This window comes from Melopsittacus undulatus, chromosome 9, assembly GCF_012275295.1.
Source record: "Melopsittacus undulatus isolate bMelUnd1 chromosome 9, bMelUnd1.mat.Z, whole genome shotgun sequence".
Classification (NCBI taxonomy): Eukaryota; Metazoa; Chordata; class Aves; order Psittaciformes; family Psittaculidae; genus Melopsittacus; species Melopsittacus undulatus.
Window position 1 is genome coordinate 34,815,454 of NC_047535.1, and position 20,572 is coordinate 34,836,025.

Genomic DNA, 20,572 nt, shown 5'->3' on the forward strand with positions numbered 1-20,572 from the left:
TTCTTTGCCGTTTTCTTGGTTGTAGGATAAGAGCTAATCAGAGTGATGCTCTCCAGCAGACTTTTGTGTATGACATTACAGTAAAATCCTAAATTTTCTTTCCTGCTCATGCATACAGAGCAGGAAGAACTAGGATGGCTGCAGACTATTTCTATTTTAAGATGATTTAGCCAAGGAAAAACATCTGGATGGCTGAAAGAATGAGCATTTGATAGAAAATAACCTTGAAGCGCAGCTCTCTGACATGATGGCATGTGAGGTGTTTGGCTTCCTGAGATAACTGCACTCCATGAAATGCCAACAAGGAATGTAACAAAGGACAATAAAGACAACCAGAGCATGCAGAATCCAATGAAAGAGAGACTGCAGAGCAGGCTGGGTGCTTCCTGGTGCACTCCCCTGCGTGCATTTCTGATCAAGAAATGGTTTCAGCATCAACATACATCGAGTTCCTTCTGTTCAGTTTAGGACGTCTACTAGGTGCAGAGGCAATATGTCCAGTATATGGTTGGTGTAACTCAGTGCAGCTCAACTGACTTGGTTCATGTGAGGATGTTTGTACCTGTAGATGTGTTGTTTCTTCCTCCACTAAAGCAAAAGGTGTCATATGGGACTGGGCAGCATCTCGACACTGATGCTCTAGGACTGCAGCAGGGAGTGATACCTGGGCACTCACAGCTCCTTGGGGATCACTTCGTAGTATCTGGTCTGCAGCTTGCAAGTGAAACTACAGCTCCTAGCACCTAGGATGTGTTCTGACTTGCTGCTTGCTACCTTTGGGCACATAATTTCTCCCATCTCTGCCTCAGCTTCCCTGACTGTACAATGCTTTATGAAGTATGAAGGACTTTGAATTTCACTGATTAAAAAGCATTACATGAGACCATCTCGACCTTCTAGCTTGATGTATGTATGTTACCCAGCCACTGTGGCTGGGAATAAATATTCCTCTGTTCTCCCATTTCAAAGTGACACCCAGTCCCCAGGATTATCCTCCCTTGTCCATGACAACACTGGGAAGAAAACCCCAAGATGTTCCCACTGTGGTGGCTGGGGCTGACGCATGGACATCGTGTTGCTGTTTGTGTTAATTCGTCTCTTGTTAACAGTTTATGGCTGATCAGATCTCTTGCATTGGATTTATTACATGTAATAAAAGAGATTTACTGGACCCCACGGTGCCCATGTACCCGGGGAGCTCTGAGGTATGGGTGACGGCGTTGCCAGGCTGGAGAGAACATGCTGAGCAGGGAGCCAGCCCTTGGTGAGGTTGAGGATGCAGGTGAGAGCGAGGATAAAGGCTTTAGGCAATAAGACAGTATTGGTGAGGTTGCATCCCCCTCTGCTGGAAAATCCAAGTAAAAGCAGAAGTGCACCCGCAGGCCAGGGAGAAAACTGGGGTGAGAAAAAGAGGAAATAAATGTGCAAAGAAAGGAAGTGAGCTCCTGTCCCCCCCGTCTCATTTGTGTCAGGCATAATCCCACTCCCCATCTTGGGAATGGGCAAGCGGGGCAAGGGCAGAGGATGCTCAGCCAAAAGGGAGATGGCTGGAGAGGAGCTGTGCACTGGGTGTCCCCATAGGAGTGACCTGTGCAGGGGTTTGGGACACCACGCTGGGTGACACCATGGGTCAGGCAGGTCCTGACTGTGGCAAACTCAGAAAGCAGGCAGAAAATCGCGAGCATAGCAAAGCAGAATTGCGTAGACAAAGTCAGTGCTGTGATACTGGATTTGCAGCCCAGGTGGTACTGAGGAAAGCTGGAACCATAGGCACTTAAATTTATCAGGAAGGGTGCTGCAGTCTATGGTTTATTGCCATATCATGGTAGGGAGCCATGCTTTGAACCAGAGGCTGGAGAGAATGCCTCGCTGGTTCATCCTGGTGGGTCACTTCTTATCCTCTGTGGCAGACAGTAGTGGCTGTCAGGAAGTGTGTCAGAGGTGAAGGTGCTCTGGGGAAAAAGGCAGCAGCAAGACATGCCAAGCAGCAGCAGGGAGCAGGGAGGGGTTTTGTTTCTAGGCACAGATGTATGAAGGCACTTTGGCATACAGGCAGTTCCCTGGCATCCTCTCCTGCCAGGCTGCGAGGGCACAGAGCTCCCTTACCCTGAGTACTGCTGCTGGAGCTCGTTTTTCTTCCCTGCCGGCCCAGCAGGCTGGGACACAGGGCTCATGATAGCCCAAGTGGGGTGGGTGACTCTGGCAGCAGCAGGAGCTCAGCACCCTGGCCCCAAGGATCTCTAAGAAGTTGCTGCTATGGGCTTCCCCTTGGTGCTGGCTTCCTCTACATTTGATAGTACGCATGCCTGCACAGAGCTGGAGGCTCAGGGCTCTATGCCCTTCCTTCAGAGAGGCTCACTTGGAGACTGGGATTAGAGCTAGGACTGGAAGAATGGCTTTTGTTTCTTTTTAGATTTAAAATCTAAATTACAGAAAAGGTGAAATGTGGTGACTGAGCTGGCAAAGGCCCTGACAGTGCAATAAATCTGCAAGCGTGGGCCTGGCTTTTGCGCAGGGGTCTGTGCAAGTGCCAAGGTCTCTGCTAATAAATCTGACTGGAGGACCAGGAGGAAACTTTTTTTTTAACTTGCTGCTAACAGCAGGCTCTTTTTTAACCATCATTTTTTCCCTGCTCCCTTCTGCTGATTCATGCTCCTGCTGCTTCGCCACGGGTAGACGCCAGCATTCCTGAAGGTCATCACTTGCATGCAGCAGCTCACACTGCAAAGTGTTTGCCAGCATCTACAAAATCAAAATGCTAAAATGACTGTGATCATTTATATTTGCACTGTCAGTGATGGAAAACCTTACAGCTTGCCAGCCTCGTTGCTGCCACGTTTCCAGTCTGCTAGACTACTAGAATGTAAAGCTGGGGCACGAAAGGTAATGCCTCCCAATAAACCTGACACCAGATCATTTCAGTGGCACAACAGCCTGAGGATTCTCCCCTGGGCTCATGTATAGGCAGTCTTCTTGGAGATTTGGAAAACCTAGGGGCCAAGCATGCACCCCTCTGACATACACCCAACCCCTTCTATGATCCCGTGACACTGGGAAATGAGATACTTGTGCTCACGTCAGGTTTCACGCAGGAGTCATGCCTCTGCCTGCAGCCTGGGGAAGAAGAGCTGTGCTTCTCTCACTGGCACCTCCCTCCCCTTCTATGTCTTTCCTCCCCAGACCTTACACTGTCTTGGGCCACAGAAAAGAGGCAGGACTGAAAGGCATGCTAGCAGCATGCAAACACCTCTAGGAGCATAAGTTATGATTTAGTTTACAAGGTGTGTCTCCCTCAACGGCAGAGAAATACTTCTGGTTTAGCTCCAGCAGTAACAGCACAATAGACATGTTTCTTCCTCAGGAAAGCTGGGGGAAGACACAGTGAAATCCTTCCTTCTCTTCTTCGGGTTCTTTAGTGAGTATTTATACTGTGGCAGTACCCGTAAGTTTTGCAAAACAGCAAGCCCTGAGTAAAACTACAGGAAGACACAGTGTTATAGACTGTCTGGTAGATTTAGAAATAATCACTTACTTTAATGTCCATCTTTTTAGAGGCAACCACTAATCTTCCCTTTCCTTTAAGCATCTGTAACATAGGAATAACACATATCTCATACGTTATCATCTGCCTCCATTTCTTTTTCTATTATTTTAAATGGGATTTAAAAATGCAGAGCTGGAAGCAGACCCCACCTGCCGGTGCTGTGGGGCAAAGCTCTTGGGCAGCTGTACGGGTGCTCCCTAGCTTCCCCAGCTCAGAGAGATGCTTTTCCCCTTGACAAGGGAGGATGCCTGACCTGAAAACACCCATAGTTTCTAAGGCATTTTACAAATGGCCATCTCAACCCTTCTGGGAAGAAAACGAACTTCTAAACGAACTGACAGCACTAACAGGATGTGTGTATTTGCCTCCTTAAAGTGCAAAACATGAATGAGCAGAAATGCAAAATCTCTGAGCAATATTAACATTACTATTTTGCTGTGGTTCCTTGCTCAGCAGCAGGGGAAAGTACCACACAGCAGGCTTCTGTAACTCATCAAATCAATTAGTGTCTTCGTCTGCATCAGCCAGTGGGAGTAGTCTGTAGCCAAAGACAAATTAAAGAAACGTCCAGCAAGATATTCTATTTTGAGAGGAGCTGTCCTATTTTCTCGTACTAATGACAGACTCAAAACTTGGTGCACAATTTAGCTCGTTATTAGAACTAATTGGTGCCAGGCATCACATCCTCTTTGATACAGCTAGCCATGGGTATGAAATTTTCTGAGTTAATAAACCATAAAATGGATTAAGAACTTTCAAAGTGCAGTTCATATAACAGCTTAATTGGAAGGAGAATGTTAGTTGGCTTTTTGTGGATACAAAAGAAAGCCATGTTTTGGGGTGGAAAAGCACATGCACATCCACCTTCCCTGCCTCCAGGGAGCTGGGTAATTTCTAATTGCAGTGCCACAGAGTAGTGGCATTTGATGGCAGGCACCTTCCACAAATGCTCTGCAGCATGCTGTGCAGCCCATGAAGCCGAGGATAGGAACAGGCTTTTTTCTCTGCATGTAGTACTTACTCCTTTGTGCAGAAAGAACCAATTAGTACAGCTCTTCCAAGGTCAGGAGCTGCCGAGCAGAAAAAGAGCAGTCAGGGTGGTGTGACTCCTCCTGATGTGGCCAGCATAGCTGATGCCAGCCTACCATGTGGTTCCAGTGATTTTATACCAATCTCATTCTGGTTGCTTCTTTGCATCTCTTTTCCACTGTTCGAAGAGTACAATTATGTGCGTGTGTGTCCCTTTTCTTACTCATTGGCTCAAAAATAATGCAGTGTGATTTAGAGAATCCCCTGGCAGCAATGCAGGAGGAGAACCCTTTGCAGATGTCCCAGGCACAGCACGTAGCCTCGGGAGGGCACTGCACACAGCACTTGGCTGCCTGAAATCCATCAGCTGCATATGCTGCTGCTCTCTCTTCATCAAGGAGCACAAAGGCAACCTGCCAGCTGCATGCATTAGCATCATGGCCTGCCTGTGTTTAAAAGCACTTCCTCTATGATTTTTGTTAGTGAGGGTCTAAACTAACTAAGTTCTAACATTCCTCTGAGCAAAAAAGGAAAGGGACTGTTAGCTTCTGCTGGCACTGGTTTATACTTGGTGCTGTATTTACTGCTCTTTACAAATATGAGCAATGCCAAACAATGCCAGAACTCCCAGGTACTGATTGTACTGCTTCATTGTGTGCTCATATGCACTGTCTGAGCTGTTTGGCCCCTGTCTCTTCATTAATCAACCTCCACAAAACTACTTAACCTGCTTCCCCTGCTCCCCTTGGAGCTGAGATTTCTGTAACCAGGTAGGTTCAGCCAGGGGCAATGGGGGAACAGGGACCAGCCTGTGCTGGTCCTTCCTCTCCCAGTGCGGTGCTGGGGTGGGGAGGAACAGCCTTTTGCTTGCATTGGGTGAGCCCTTTGGGGTTATGGAGGTTGCATGGCTGGCACTGCCATGGAGCGGGTGCCCCAAGAGTGGGTGAGTGTCTGGAGGCTGAAGCTTTCCAGCTTTGCCCAGACTACTTTGCCCTTCAGTTCTCATTAAGGAGGAAGGTTGTCTTCAGCCTGACATTGGTGCCCTGAAAAATGCTGCAGAATACTGAGGCACAGTGAGCTAACAAAGCATGTCAGAGAGCTGTGACCCTGCTCTCACTCTTCACCCAGCAGATGAGGTCCTTACTGTCTGTAAAATACTTTGAGAACCATTGCAGCACAGCACAAAACAGAAGCTGTTTTCCACCCTATTGACAACCAAAACATTCTGTTTAATATCCATTAGTATCTTTTCATTTCAGTCATGAAAAGTTTTCTGCGACATCATAAGAAATCACAAAGAAAAAGATTGTACTTCATGTGAATGGAAAACATTCCTTGTGCATCTCATCGGCTCAGCTCATGTCCCTCCTGCCTTGGCCTCACACTGCAAAAGTCACCGCTGAGCTACCTGGAAAGCTGGATCTACACAATTTGTCAATGACAGAAATACTGGGATCCTCATCAGTGTCCCATTGGGGGCAGATGTTTGGAGAGGTGTGGTATTTATTACATAAAGCAAGATGCTTAGAGCTTGTAAATCTGTATCACCCCAATCGACTTCTGTTTTAAACCCATGCAGATGTGTGCACTGGTTTGCCTTCTCGTTCTGCTGTTCTTTGAAGCTGGGGGATTTCTAGTCTCACCTGCTATTGGCTTTCCAGAACTAGGCTTAATATGTCCAAGGATTAAAATAACCAGTTACAGTGCCCTGACCAGCACAGCAGGGAGGTCCTCAGTAAAACACCTGAAAAAGCCTGTGCAAAATGCATGGATTCCTGGCAAAGCTTCTAGAGAACATCTGATTACACGAGGGTAAGATCATGTGCAGTGATTTTTGCAGTTCTAAGAGCGTGCTTGCTTTAAAAAACACTCCGCATGTATCATATAGAAACATCATGGTTAATACTTGTTAACTCCCAGGATGTGCCTGCAGGGCACTGCAGCTCCATGCTTCAGAGTTCAGCTCTCACAGACCCACCCGAGAGAGGAACAAACCGGGGAATGCACCGAAGCTGGAGCCCCAGCCCTCCATGCAGGTCCTGCTCCCCGCCCTGCTGGGTGACTGAGGGGCTCTGAGGGGATCCGTGGGCGGCTGGGGCTCTTCTGCGGGGCCAGACGGAGCAGGGGGCTGGGGGTGGCTCAGAGGCCGTGGGGTCGGTTCACAGCACGGCACAGCTGACCGGAGGAACGACCTGCGGCAAGCCCCGAACCCGGAGCCTCAAACTCGCCAGCCGCGAGGGGCCGGACCAGCTCCCGCCCCGCCCTCCGGCCGGAGCCGGTCCTCCCCGGGCGCAGCGCGGGCGGCTGCCGGCAGGGGGCGGTGCAGCGCAGGGGCTGACGGCGGCGACGCCGCTCTTGGTTGCGTCGCGCGAGCCGCGCCGAGGCGTCATATGACCGCGGCGCGGGGGCGAGCCGGGCCGTGTGGGAGCGCGCCGGTGCCCGACAGCCGCCGCCAGTCCTGGGCCGAGCCCGTCAGTACCCCCGGCCCGCCGTCCCGTCTGCCGCAGCCATGTTGGCGTTACTGTCCCGGCTGCTGGACTGGTTCCGCTCCCTCTTCTGGAAGGAGGAGATGGAGCTCACTCTGGTGGGGCTGCAGTACTCGGGCAAGACCACCTTCGTCAACGTCATCGCGGTGAGCGGGCCGCGCCGGGACTGGGACGGGAGGCGGTGGGGCTGGCGGGTAGACCTGGCGGCCGCACGGTGCCAGGCATACCGCGGCCGGTGCAGGCCCCGCCGGAGGGGGCTGGCGCCGCAGTAGAGCCGAGCCAGGCCGGTAGCGGCCTGGTGTCCGGCCTCGGTCCTCGCTGTCGCTTACCGGCGCGCCCCAGGCCGGTAGTGTCTCACATGCGGAGCCCGACTGCGGGGTGCAGCCGCTCATGCGGGGCTGCCCGGGGTGGGAGTTGGTCGTGGCGGCCTTCGCAGGGTCGGCTCCTAGGCGGTGGCTGAGCCAGCCGTGCGCTGGGGCCTCCATAAACCTTTGTGTGCTAATGGGACCCTGATGACACCGATAGCTGTATCGGAGCTCTGCCGCCTGCTCTGAAGGCTTGTTTCAGTCAGCGTATTGGTCTGGTCAGGCTTGCGTTAGCATGATGTGAAGACAGTGTAATGTGTCTTTAGTGGCTTTCCTCCGTTTGACTTTTTTTCCAGTGGTCATCGGTAAATGATTAAGTGTTTCCCTCTCATGGTCCTTCTCTCAGATTTTTGCTTATCCTGTTTGCTGAAACCTGCATTAAATAATCTACTTTCTCTTAAGGTATGCGCTAAGAAGTACAACTTGCAAGCCTAAGAGCAGCACACTGCTGAACTTGGGCCTACTTATCTGACGATCTGCCTGGAGCAGATGAAGGAAGGGTGTGGGAATCCTCCTACATGAAACTTTTCCATTGTTGAACAAGATAAAGCATGGCTTGCTTAAATGCTGCGTTCGGCTTCATGAGTGTCCTGTTCTGCGGATGCATGTGATGGAAGACAATTCAAAGGGACAAGCTGGGATTTGGAAGCCTTTGTAGGGAGACTGAAATGGGAAACCAGGCTACCTTCTAGTTTTGCAGGAAGCATGACTGTGTTAAGTTCAGTGACTCTAGAATAAGCAAGCTGGTGTCTTCAACCTTACAATCAGCAGAGCTTCAGGATGTTTTGGTTTTTGGTTTGGTTTGTTGTTTTGGGGGGTTTTTTGAAGCTGTCATCTTAATATTACTATTTCTATGAATGTATTTGCCAGTTAAATGAGGTGCAGGATAGGAAACGGACTGTCATTCTCTTGCAGTTATACAGAATCCTTACATTTAACTAGCTGTTGACATGTAACTAACCTCTTGTGTAGCTGTGAATGCTAGCACTTGGTGGTCTTCATGATAATGTCGTGAAATGGGTCTATCTTCATAAAAGGAAATTCTGCCTAGTTATTTAGGTGAAAGTTGCTGGAACAAGAATGCTAGAAACCTTTTCTTTAGCACAATAAGAGCTGCTGTTACCTCTTGGCTTGGATTTCTAAAAATGGAACTTTGAAACTGTTGAACATCCTCAATCTGTGGCTGCTGGCTGATGTGTTCATAAAGTTTTGGGCACTGAGGTTACTTCGTGAGTGTTTTGTCTTCTGGAATCCTAGATGGTGATGGCACTTGACTTTGCTATTCTGTCTGTGCAGTATCAGTAGCACGTTTCTTTCAGGGAGTTATCTGTGAAACTATACTGCAGATAGATGGAGTAGTACTGAATTGTTGTAGTAGCTGCACTTTGGCTTAGTCCATCTAAATAATCTCAAATGAGAAAAATATACCTAAGTGAAGCTGACATCTGTATCCAGCTTGCCTTGCTAGTGGTTGAACCTTGCAAGGTTTCAACCACATATTAGGATCACACCCAGATATTTATCTGAGTAAGTGTCATTCAAGCACTCTTGCAAAACTGAATGAAATAAGGAAGTTGTTATGCATAATGACACAGCCTAGTTAGGTGGTTTAAGTTTGGAAGTAGTAAATTGATTTTCTGAAGTTTTTAATTAGAAAAATCTAGCAACTCTTTTCAAAGAGAGTGAGGGGACTTGCTCAGGGGTTTATTACTGTCTTTAAAAAAAACAAAAGCCCTAAGCTGCAGTTACCAGTGCAGTATTAGTTCTTGAAGTAGTAGTGCTGTCCACGGCATGAAGAGCTAACTTCTTGTTAGCTGCATCCTTGATGGACTTTAATTCAGAGTATGCATTTGGAAAAAGAGCTGAAAAAGAATAACTGCTCTCTGCAGGCCAGTTAATGGTTTGGATGGATGTAGCTGTCAAGCATTGGTATTGCTTAAAACCAAAATGAAAGGAATGACACAGCAAGATGTTAGTCCTGTAGAATAGCTCTAAAAGCTGGATTGCATACCAGGAGCTTGCCATGGCTTATAAGGTTGTGTTCTGTCTAATAGAGGGCTGTTACCAGTGTCTTTACAGCAGTGAGTTTAATCTAATATAAATCTCTAATGTAATTTATGCCAATCAAATTAGGCGTATGCAACGAGAGGAAAAACTCAAGCAATTACACAGGAGACTTGATCCAAGGCTTGACTGCTGCTGGAGTAGAAGGGGCATGACAGGCAGACAGTTCCATTCTAGAAAAATCTTTTTCTAGGTAGGTGACTGGTTTGACCATATTTATTCCTTTAGTGTAAACATGCACGTAGTTTCTGATCAGACCAAACTTACTTTGACTAGAAGGTTTAAAAACTGACCTTAGCAGTGAAATCTAGTTACAGCTGAATGCAACTAATGCAGCTTCTGCTTTGCTGAGGCTCTGTATTAGTCACTGTCTCTAATTAGATATTAAACATAAGTTTTCCATGTGCATGAGTAAACTTGCTCACAAGGGAGGATATCATTTCTTCCTGGTCCTGATTTCCATAATGTAGATGGCCTGTGGCTCTTGTTTGTAGAAACTGCATGTTATCCCAGTATCACATCTTGAGTTGTTAGCTTCTTATCTGAGGACTTGAAATGTCCATTAGTTACTGGAGTCTGTAGTGTCTTCTGTCATTTGTATCTTTGCAGATGGCATCTATTAACAGGTTTTAATCAGACATGCTATCAAAGTTGTGAGTCCAAGCCATGTCGTTGTGGAGAGGTATGGGAGGCAAGGAGCTCCACAGCCACGTGACACAACTGAAATGTGACTCAAGTAAACTGACTCTGCTTCCAGGCTGTGGGCAGTGCATGCTGGTGAATAAAGGGACACTTGTTCAGCTTCAGAAGTGCTTCATAGAAGAGCAGTGCTTCCCATTGTGAAGTGTTGCTTGAAACCTGGTAGATTTGTTCTTGATCCAGGAGTTTGGCACTGGAACATTGAAGCTTGATAGCCTGATCCTCAGCAGGCAGGAAAGGAAAATAGCAGGGGTTGGAGTTGGACTCTCTCAATACTGTTGTCAGGTTTAAGAGCTAAACTCAATCTGTTCCATTGTAGTGATTTGTAGTGATACAGCAAGTAAGATCCCTTTTTAAGATTTGTGTCAAAGCCTAAATTAGCATGGTGTGGTTTTAACTTTGGGATACCTGACAAGTCTTTGAATGAGGCCTTGGTTTCTGGAGAGAGGCAGTTTTAGAAATGCCTAAAGAAAGGATTCCCTTGGCCAGTTGGGAGCTGTGACTTCCTTCTGTCCTCATGAGTATTATAAGTAACTTTGACTTAAAGAAGCTGCACCAGACAAGTGTGGAAAAAGATTGCTCTAAAGAGCTTTGTGTTAGTGCCTTCTGAAACACCCAGGTAGGTCATAAATAATGTATCTTGTCACCTCATACACATGGTAGTTAAGCGAGAAGGTTGATATATACTTTTTAAGTGTTTCTTAATCAGAGAAGTCTCTTGAAATGGGTTGCCTCACTTCATTAGGTAATAAAGCTAATACAAGGTGACTCATACTCTAGTTAATACTTTTTCTTTGAGGTCCTGCTTGCTGTATCCCACCTGGTCTGAAACAGGTGATTAAAATTGGAATCTAGTTTTTCCATCGTGGTCTTAAGTTCCCATATAGCACTCTTTAAGCAGTGGAAGAGCTTTAAGTGGTAACACCCGGAGAAAGATGCTTTCATGAAAGGCATGAAATGTCTGTAAATCTTGTATGACTGACTTCTAGATAGAAATGTGCCTTTTTAGGTCTTCTTTAACTGCTGTGTGGTAGTATGTGATAAGCAGGCCATGTCCATTTAAACATTCCATTGAAGTCAGGGTTGGGGAAATAAAATTTCATTTTTTTGTCAGATACCACTATTTTGATTTCTGCAGCAGTCAGTCATAGAAGTGCTGTTGTAAAGCTTTTCAAGGGACTTTTTGATCACAAGGATTGAAGCTTCAAAACTAGAGTTCAGGCTTCTCAATGTGATCACAAGTAACTGAAACACTGAAGTATTTCCAGAAGGCAGCTAGACTACAGAAACTAGAGAATTGATTTGTCCATATATGATGTGCTTTTTGGTTGAGGCTATGAATGTTGCAGAGGAGGCTTAGTGTAGGGGTAGCTTTATGTAATGCTAAAATTACCCTGGTTTTTTTTTTTTAAGAAGAGATTTCTGAAAGATGCAGTGATTTTCTTAGTGTGAAAAGAAAAGTTTAGGGATGAGCACCAGGGCTTAAGGTTATATACTGCTTCAGGTGAGTTGGGAGTGTCCTGGCTGGGATCCATACTCCCAAAGTTATTGTCTCCTCATCAGCTAAGCTTGTTTGTGATCTCTTCTAGATGGATGAAAAGTATTATGAATAAAGATAAAGAAATCCTTGGTGTGTAGTAACAAAGACTATATGAAGAAATTTGTCCTGCAACAGTAATGAATCATGTTAGCTTTATGAGATGCAAGCTGAAGGCTGCCCTGACTTTTTCTGGTATAAAGTATCTCGTTGTGCAGGCTGTGGAATCAAAATCTGGTAGCTGTGAATTGGTGGTTGAGGACCATGAGGATGGACCTGTAAGCAGCATGCTCTCTGCTGACAGCAGGAGAAAGCTTACTGCTGTAGCTGGAAAGAAGAGGGAACACTGGTTCTACTGCTGCAGTTTGAGTTCTGCCTTTAATGGCTCCTTTAGTGTATTAAAATGAATTTTCAAGGAAGGTAGAGGAAGGAGGAATTCCAGTACTACACTCAATTACTTGACTAAACTGATTAGGGCTTGGTGCTGACAGTCTGGTAAGCATAACTCCCTAGAAGCTGTCAGTCTTCTGCCTGTAGTTTATGGATTAAGCTGGCTGCAGTTTAAGACTAAGCTCTCATCCTTTGTACATTTCTGGAATGTTAGTGATGGACAGTACAATGCATAAACACTACAGTCCGTGCAAGAGCTGGTACTATGACTATATGCAAGGTGAGCTGAATGCAAATGGATTTGTTCAAGTAGGTGTTGGCCCTGTGCTGGATTATAATGCAGAGACCTAGTTCAGCCTGGAAGCAGTTTTGCTCCTCTGAATAATCCCTATTCAGCATAAATATTTAGACAAGTAAATGGGTTCATGTTGTGCTAAAATCACGTGCTTGGGTTCTTGGGGAGCTTGAAGTATTGAAAAGGGTCTTAAACCAGGAGGCTTAACGACTAGTCCTGCAGGTTCTTTCTGCATGTGGTCTCTGAAATTTGGTCTGTTTAGTCTCCCTCTTTCTTATCTTTGTTTTGTGACCTTCAGTGAACAGTTTTGGGCTGTGTGACCTCAGAGCTGATGGCTTAATTCATTGTCACTTGTAGTACACAAGGCTGATCTTCCAAGAGGCCTGTATGAAGTATAGAGTCTGCCTACTGGAATATTCAGAAGTGCCAAAATGGATGTTCTTGCTGGATTTGTAAGCAGCTACTCTTGAGTAGCTTGAGCTTTGAGTGTTTGAGTATTTGAGTGTCTGAGCAATGCTACTGTGTATGACAACAGCCAAGCACTTTGAGATCAGGAACTGAAAATATTTCTGTGCTTATCAAACTTGTTTGAAAGCTGATGCCTGTTTTAGAAGGAGAAAGCATTGTATTGTGAACACACAGTGATAGGGCTGAGTAATCTGCTCTAGGAGGGCCAGAGGGAAGTCTGATTCAAACAGAATTGCTTACTAATAAAAAAGCATATTCTTGTTCTGCTGAGCAAGTATCTTTTGCATATGAATAAGATGCAGCTGAATTCCTGGGGTTTTTTCCCCCTTGTAGAGGTAGTAAACAAAAGCACTCTAAACTCTGGGTTTAGGGAGCTGTTTCTGGGCTAAGATGGCTGGGTACAATAGCAGAACGTATTGAAGGAGATCATTGCCTGCTAGCAAAATGCTGTACAATCTTTTTACCATTTTTGATCTGTCTTAAAATATAAGGTGGCTTAAAATATAAGGTTTCTGCATGTAAACTGTGAACAATGCGTGAACAGTGTGTGAACACCCACACTGATATCAGAGTAAGGTCTTTCAAATGAAGAGATGAGTTGATCAGTATGCTCAAACCCTGCAGTCAGATGTGCCTCTCAAAGCTGTAAAGTGCCCACCTCACCTCAGAATCAGTCTTAACTTTTTTATAGTGGGGATGGGTGTACTTGTGTTTTGGAGGCAGCTCAGTGAAAGCAGCTGTGCTGTGCTTCTCTTCTGTTTCTGACAGCTCAGAAGGTATGTCAGTGCTGGTTTGTTTTGCCTACAAAGCAACATACGGAAAGCTGGAACTCAAGTTGTAACTGAGTGACTCTGTAGGCCAGTTTTTAAGCAAGTCAGAACGAGTTTTTATGCCACCTGGGTGCGTAGTGTGGGTAGAGAGCACTTGTAAAGTAGTATATGGTGCAGCAGCTTTTCTGCAGATAGTGTGATGCACCAAAAGGAGGCTTTCCAGAAATTTCTTTAACATTACATTAAGCACAGGGCAAAAGAGGAGCTTCTCCAATCTGAAGGAGTCCATATCCTAAGAGTGGTAGAGCTATTTGTATCCTAAAAGAAAGAAAGCATGAGCTATTGGTAGGAACAGCACTTGAGTGAAGAGTCGGGAAGTATGAGTGGGATAGCTGACAGCATATGGGGTGGGTAATATGATGTATCACAGAAAGGGAGGTTCAAGGAGTGCTTGGGAGACGTTTGGTTAGAAGATGTGGGTGTAGGGTGTGACTGCAGAGGCAAGAATGCAGTGGTTCTTGAGCAACTATTGCAAGCTGACCCTTCAAAGGCAAGATTGGCAGTGCATGCTTTATAAACTGAACTAAACTGCATCAGATGTGGAAAGCAGGGTTAATCACCTGCTGCTGAGCTACATGTAATCCAGCTGGCTGAGATGGGCAACTTGTACACTGGGCTTTTAAGGCAGGAACAGGAAGCTCCTGAACCAGCATGCAGGTTGTGCACCTACCTTGCCAAGTTAGCAGAAAGGTTAGAGTAGTTTCTGAAACGTCCTGCATGAGATTGATACATGTAGCTTAAAGAGCTGAAACATCTTGCAAATGAGAATGCAAAACACCTGCCTAATGAGATTTAAGCTGTCCATTTTTCAGATCATTGCTTTTTACTGTTGCATTCCTTGGATCCAAGGACTTGGTTATTTTTTTGCTTCTTTTAAAACACAATTAGTCTGTATAGCCATGCATCTGGAAAGCAGACATTAAATGTGAAAAATCATCACCTGTTCAGGGGACTGCTGTCTTTTCAAGTCTAAGCTCTGGATGTATTTCTGTTTTGGAGGTCAATGACAAGATCAACATGCCATTTAACTGAATGAGACTGTTATCATCTGTATGTTTTCAGATGATTTCTAGTATTTATCAGCCTTATACTGGAGTCTGTATTATGTGAAGCTTGCAGCTTTGGTATGCTAGGGGAAGATCACAGTGGGGGGCTTGGAGGTGAGCTAGTAGGAACAAGCTAAAGAAAGTGCAGGCTTCTAGGCATAGAAGTGAACAACAAAGCATTGGTATTACAATCCCATCATCTTCTGGTTGCAAACTCTGAACAGCATCTACTCAAAGTATAGAATCATTTAGGTTGGGAAAGGCCTTTAAGATCACTGAGTCCAACTGTTAGCCCAGCACTAAACCATGTCCCTAAATGCCACATCTATGTGTCTTTAAATACCTCCAGAAATGGTGACTCTACCACTTTGCTGGGCAGCCTGTTCCAATGCTTGACAACCCTTTCAGTGAAGACATTTTTCCTAATATCCAATCTAAACCTCCCCTGTCACCACTTGAGGCCATCTTCTCTTGTCCTGTAGGTTGTTACTAGGGAGAAGAGGCTGACCCCCACCTTGCTCCATCCTCTTTTCAGGTAGTTGTCAAGAGTGTTAAGATCTCCTTTGAGCCTCTATTTCTCCAGGCTGAACAACTCCGCTTTCCTCAGCTGTTCCTCTTCACACTTGTGCTCCAGACCCTTCACCAGCTCTATTGTCCTTCTCTGGACCAGCTCCACCACCTCATTCTTGTAGTGAGGGGCCCAAAACTGACACACTGGTGTGGCCTCACCAGTGCTGAGCACAGGGTCTGATCACTGCCCTATTCCTGTTGCCTTGCTAGTCCTGATACAAACCCTGTATGCTGTTGGCCTTTTTGGCATGTCCAGTCAGACTTAGTTACTACTTCCAGCTTGTGAGCAGTTGGGCCCTAACTGTAGGGTGAGGTGACATCTGCTTCAGAGATCCTAAAGGGCTTTTAACTCGGGCTGGCTTCTCTGTGCAACATTAGGGAAGAGAAGCAGATTTTCTGCTGCTGCGATACCAGATCCTAATTAAACACTGAATGCATTTGAGTCGATCTTTTTTCCAAATCTGGTCGACTGTCTGGTTGTATTACACATAATGGATGTAGTGTGATACATAATGACCACTGTGGCTAAGGCTCACCTTCTGCCAAAAAGCTAAGGGAGCATGGGAGAAATCTGTACTGCTGTTGGTAACACTTGTTATGGCTCCTGGGTTAGCTGCAGGATATAGCTGTGAACTTGGCTTTCAAGCTGTTACAGATCACAGAATCCCAAGGGTTGGAAGGGGCCTCAAAAGATCATCTAGACCAAAGATAAAAGTGTAACAGACAGTAAAACATCTGTTACAAGAGAACCTCTCTAATACAGTACTGGTTTGTGGCACTTATGTCAGAGTTTGAAGTGATGCTGAACTTTGTGGAAATGGACTGAAATATTCTCCAGTTGCATTCCAATTGCCTCTTCCACTGTGGAACAGGTTGGACACTGTAGCCTAGCAGGAAGCAGACTTGTCAGGTCCTTCCACTTTCCAGCCTTTAATGCTCCTCAGGGAGTTAACCCATACCTATGGGTTGGACACTTACTCCGTAGGAGTGATTTATTACTCTAACTGTTGTCCATAGAGTAGCTTGCATCAGAGGAATATCTAGCTTCCAGGTAACTAGGAGATCCTCATGTACAGAACTTGGCTCCAGCAGAAGTAGGTGAATGGCTCTTTTCCTATACTTGCCCTGCTTGTCCATCTGCTAAGTTGTGCAAAGTATTTTTCCACAGGTAACTTTGCTGCCCTGACTGCCTCAAGGCTTGGAAAAAAAATATTTCAGTGCTTGTAAGAAATGACTCTACTGTCTTAACATAAGCTTCAATACACATGAATATAATATCTGCAACTCCTTGTCTATAAAGCCTTCAGTTGAAAGACAGTAAAAGATTATATTTTATTATGTAAGCACTAAATTCACCTTTCTTTTTGCAGTCAGGTCAGTTCAGTGAGGATATGATTCCTACTGTGGGCTTCAACATGAGGAAAGTTACAAAGGGTAATGTTACAATAAAGGTATGTTGCTATTGTTGTCTGTCTCTTTTTAAACCTATGCAAGGTGGTTTTCAGCTTCTAGTTTACAATTTGTGTATTTGTATGTTTGCTGTTTTGCTTCCACCATTGGGACAAATACAGGAAACGGAAGAGGCTCAGCTAAATCTGTCAAATGGCTTAAGGATATGCATATGGGGTTTCTTAAATGAGAATCTGTATGTGATTTCCAGACTCATGGACTAGTTAAAGTAATGTTGTGATAAAGCTGTCTGGCTCTAATCTGAGTTATTTTTCAGAGGTTCTCCACTTCTGCTCATTAGTGTTGCTTAAGGGTAGGCTTATCAAAAAGCAGTTTTAAGTCAATACATCTCATTTTCTTGTATAGCACAGTGTGTAAACTTTGTACACAAAGGTGTTCTTGCACCTGGTATAAGATGCTCTAATTTGCAACTTATGCTATTGGGCCTGCAAGCTTTGAGCAGTTGTACTAGGGATATTTCTGCTCTGATGTGTGAGAGGTCCTGCAGCTGGCCTAAGGGGAAAGGAAAAACTGTTTTGGTTTCTTATCTTATTCTTTGCGTGCCATGTTTAGACATAGTGCATGGCTAAATTGTCTTTTTCCCCTTGCCTTAAGATCTGGGATATAGGAGGGCAACCACGATTCCGAAGCATGTGGGAGCGATATTGCAGAGGAGTTAATGCTATTGTGTAAGTGTCATCTTCTTTCAGCTAGTACTTCAGATTTGCTCCTCTTCTGTGTGTACCCTTTCTAACAGTGCATGCCTGACATGGTAGTACTTGTTTTAATTTTGCAACTGTACTGCAGCCATATGGACCTCTTTTACCCGTAAGTTCAGGGCTCAAGATAGGTAATTTTCTTACCAGTGTGTGATCTGGAGTACTAACTGCTTCCTGTCTGAACTGGATGGCAGTGCTGTCTAACTGAAAGAATCTTCCATCTACTCTGATCTTGGAGATTTTCTTTAAAAGAACCAAATTATTTGCTCAGAAGATCTAGCTTTGTTTAAAGCCTTGTCGAATGTGCTTAGAACAGTGTAAAGGAAAGACTGCTGTTCCTGAAGTAGTTCAGTCTTACTGACTTAACCTTAAATTCTCTTTAAAGCTACATGGTAGATGCTGCAGATCGTGAAAAAATAGAAGCCTCTCGAAATGAACTGCACAATCTCCTAGATAAGCCACAGTTACAAGGAATCCCTGTAAGTAATGTTGTCTTACACAGTATTAAACTTGCTTGAATAATGCACATAGCTTTAGCAACTCTTGAAGTTTGGCTTGAACTGTTAAGTGTAAGAAAGACCTAATCTTACTGGTTAATATAGGCATGAACAATACCTGCCTGTTGTGTCTCAAATCAAATTGTTGATGTCAGTCAATCCTTTAATGATCTTACTCTTGTTCAGAGCCAACAGCAACAAAAAATAATAAAAAAAAAACTTAAAAGTTAAAAAAGAGGACAGGAGTTCCAGTAGTAGAATATTCCACAGCATGAGTTTGTGCGCTCTAGGGTCTGCTATAGTTGAAGTTAACCAAAGCATAGTACAGAAGTATAGGGTAAGCTTAGGAAATCACAAGTAAAGTCTGCTGGGATTGTTCTGTTTTATCAGCTGATGTGTTCTTGTGCTTGCTTTTTGCATGTAACAGTTTATCTGTACCCCCACTTTCCCTGTGTCAGTCTTCCTTCATCTGGTTTAATAGTGATTTTCTCATTCTGTTCGATTTACTAGCCTAGTGCAAACTACTTATCAGACTCTGAAGTTTGCTGTGGGGTTTGGTGTGGGTTTGTTTTTTTCTGTTATTGTTTTTAAAAAGGAAAGCTCCAACTGTTCCCTTCTACTCTGGATTACAGGTTCTAGTACTTGGAAATAAGAGAGACCTTCCGAATGCTTTGGATGAGAAACAGCTAATTGAAAAGATGTAAGTCTAACCCTTCCGAAGCAAGGCTACTTTAACTCTAAATGAATTTGTGTACATAAGGTTGTTACATTAGCAAGCTTGTATTTGTAAGAAACAGCAATGGGAGCTAGCTCGAACATTGTACAAAACCAAGTTATTTGAAGATGAACAGATTAGATAGTCAGTGTAAGAGTCTTTGTTATAAGTATATGTTGAAATGTTCTCTCTCTTGTAGGAATCTTGCTGCTATTCAAGACAGAGAAATCTGCTGCTACTCAATTTCTTGCAAAGAGAAAGATAATATAGGTAACTATTAACCTAAAATGTTAAACATTGTCAAGAGCTGTCAGGGGATGGATGTGGGGGAATGTAACTTCTTAAGCTTCCTGGCTTCTGTAAACTGGTAACAAATGAAGAACTAATGTGTCAGTGCACTGGTTAAATTTTGTATAACTCCTGGTGGCAATGAGAAGGCTTGACTGGTATTAAAGTGAAATCTGCTGCTTGCCTTTAGTTTGGAGCAAATACCTGACTAGTCTCACTATTAGTTTGGCCTAGATGATTTTATACTTCTGTTGGGTGTTCTCAACTCTGCCACACTGTGAGGCTAGCAAGTACTTGAAGCAGGTTTTTCCTCAGTCATTACCTTGAAATTATCATCTTCCCTTGCTGTCTTATCAAAGCAGTTTCTGTTGTGGCCTGTGCTAGTCACTCCTCCATGCAGCCAGACAGTAATTTTTTCTGGTGCTAACATCAATTGCTTTAGAATTTCTGACGTTCAAAGGCAGAAACCATGGTACTGTGTAATAATAAGTACTTGACATAAGTATTGTAAATAAACCAAGTAATCTCAACTGAGTAAAAGCACAGTACTTATCAGGAAAAGGATGGCAAGTGTTGCCTTCTTGTGGCTGCCATGAGATTGACACTGGTTCACTGGCAGGCTAACACAAGTTTACTGGTGAGGGAAACTTCAGGCTGGTGGTCACAGGAACAAGCTACAGAGGGTACCAGGACTGCTTTATGTTAAGGACTCAACTTCTTTCCATAAAAATCTGCCTCAGGAACTCTTCTGACCTCTTAGCCATGAACCTTACTATCAGTTAAAGATGAAAATGTGGTGGACAGGAGCAGCAGATACTCCTTTCTCTCATATCTCCCACACAAGCCTCACAGCACAGCTGAGCATCACTGATGCTATAGGGAAGGTGCTGTTAGAAGCATTGGGCTGGTATGATGTCAGTGCACTTCCCTTCCTTAGGAGACCCTCTTTCAAGCATGGAGGAGCTTGAAGGGCTAAACTAACTTTGTTAGGCAAGGAGACACAGACTGGCTAGATAGGGTAATGTACATCTCAAACTAATTATGTGAGTCATACCAAGGTGTCAGGTTAAAAGATGTCTTTTTTTTCTAGAGGTGTAGTTGACTGAGAAACAAGGATGTCTGGGACGTTTCCTTTAAATGCTCCTTAAGGGATGCTGGGCAGCTATAGGACCAAAGCACTGACAGCAAGCATTCAAAACAATTATTCTGTTGATCTGTCTTGGATCATCCTCTAGAGAAGGACTTGAATATTCCTGTCATGTCTGAAGACACTGGCATACCAAAGCGATGCCAGTTATACAAATACTGAGACACTTGAATATGGAACTTCTCTTCTCTCTCCAGATATCACGCTTCAGTGGCTTATTCAGCATTCAAAATCAAGAAGAAGCTGAAGTCTTCCTGGAATCTCCAGTACCAGTTGGCCATAATCTCAATTGTCCACTTCCCTCCATAATGAGATACTATCCCAAAATCCTGTATCAAGAATCTGCCTTTTCACGGTTCATTTCTCATGTGCACTGCTGAAGACTTGTATTCCTATTCTGTCACAAAACAACTAGAGTTGTCATGATAAAGTCA

General features: G+C 44.6%; 1 protein-coding gene across 1 annotated transcript; it reads left to right on the forward strand.

Annotated features, from left to right (window-relative positions):
- The first annotated feature begins 6,962 nt into the window (after positions 1 to 6,962).
- On the forward strand, positions 6,963 to 20,572 carry ARL8B (ARF like GTPase 8B). The gene is made up of 7 exons (XM_005149439.3): positions 6,963 to 7,205; positions 16,694 to 16,774; positions 17,388 to 17,461; positions 17,877 to 17,970; positions 18,621 to 18,688; positions 18,903 to 18,973; positions 20,336 to 20,572. Exons 1-7 carry the CDS (start codon positions 7,083 to 7,085, stop codon positions 20,383 to 20,385), a joined length of 561 nt encoding a protein of 186 aa, XP_005149496.1. The 5' UTR covers positions 6,963 to 7,082; the 3' UTR covers positions 20,386 to 20,572.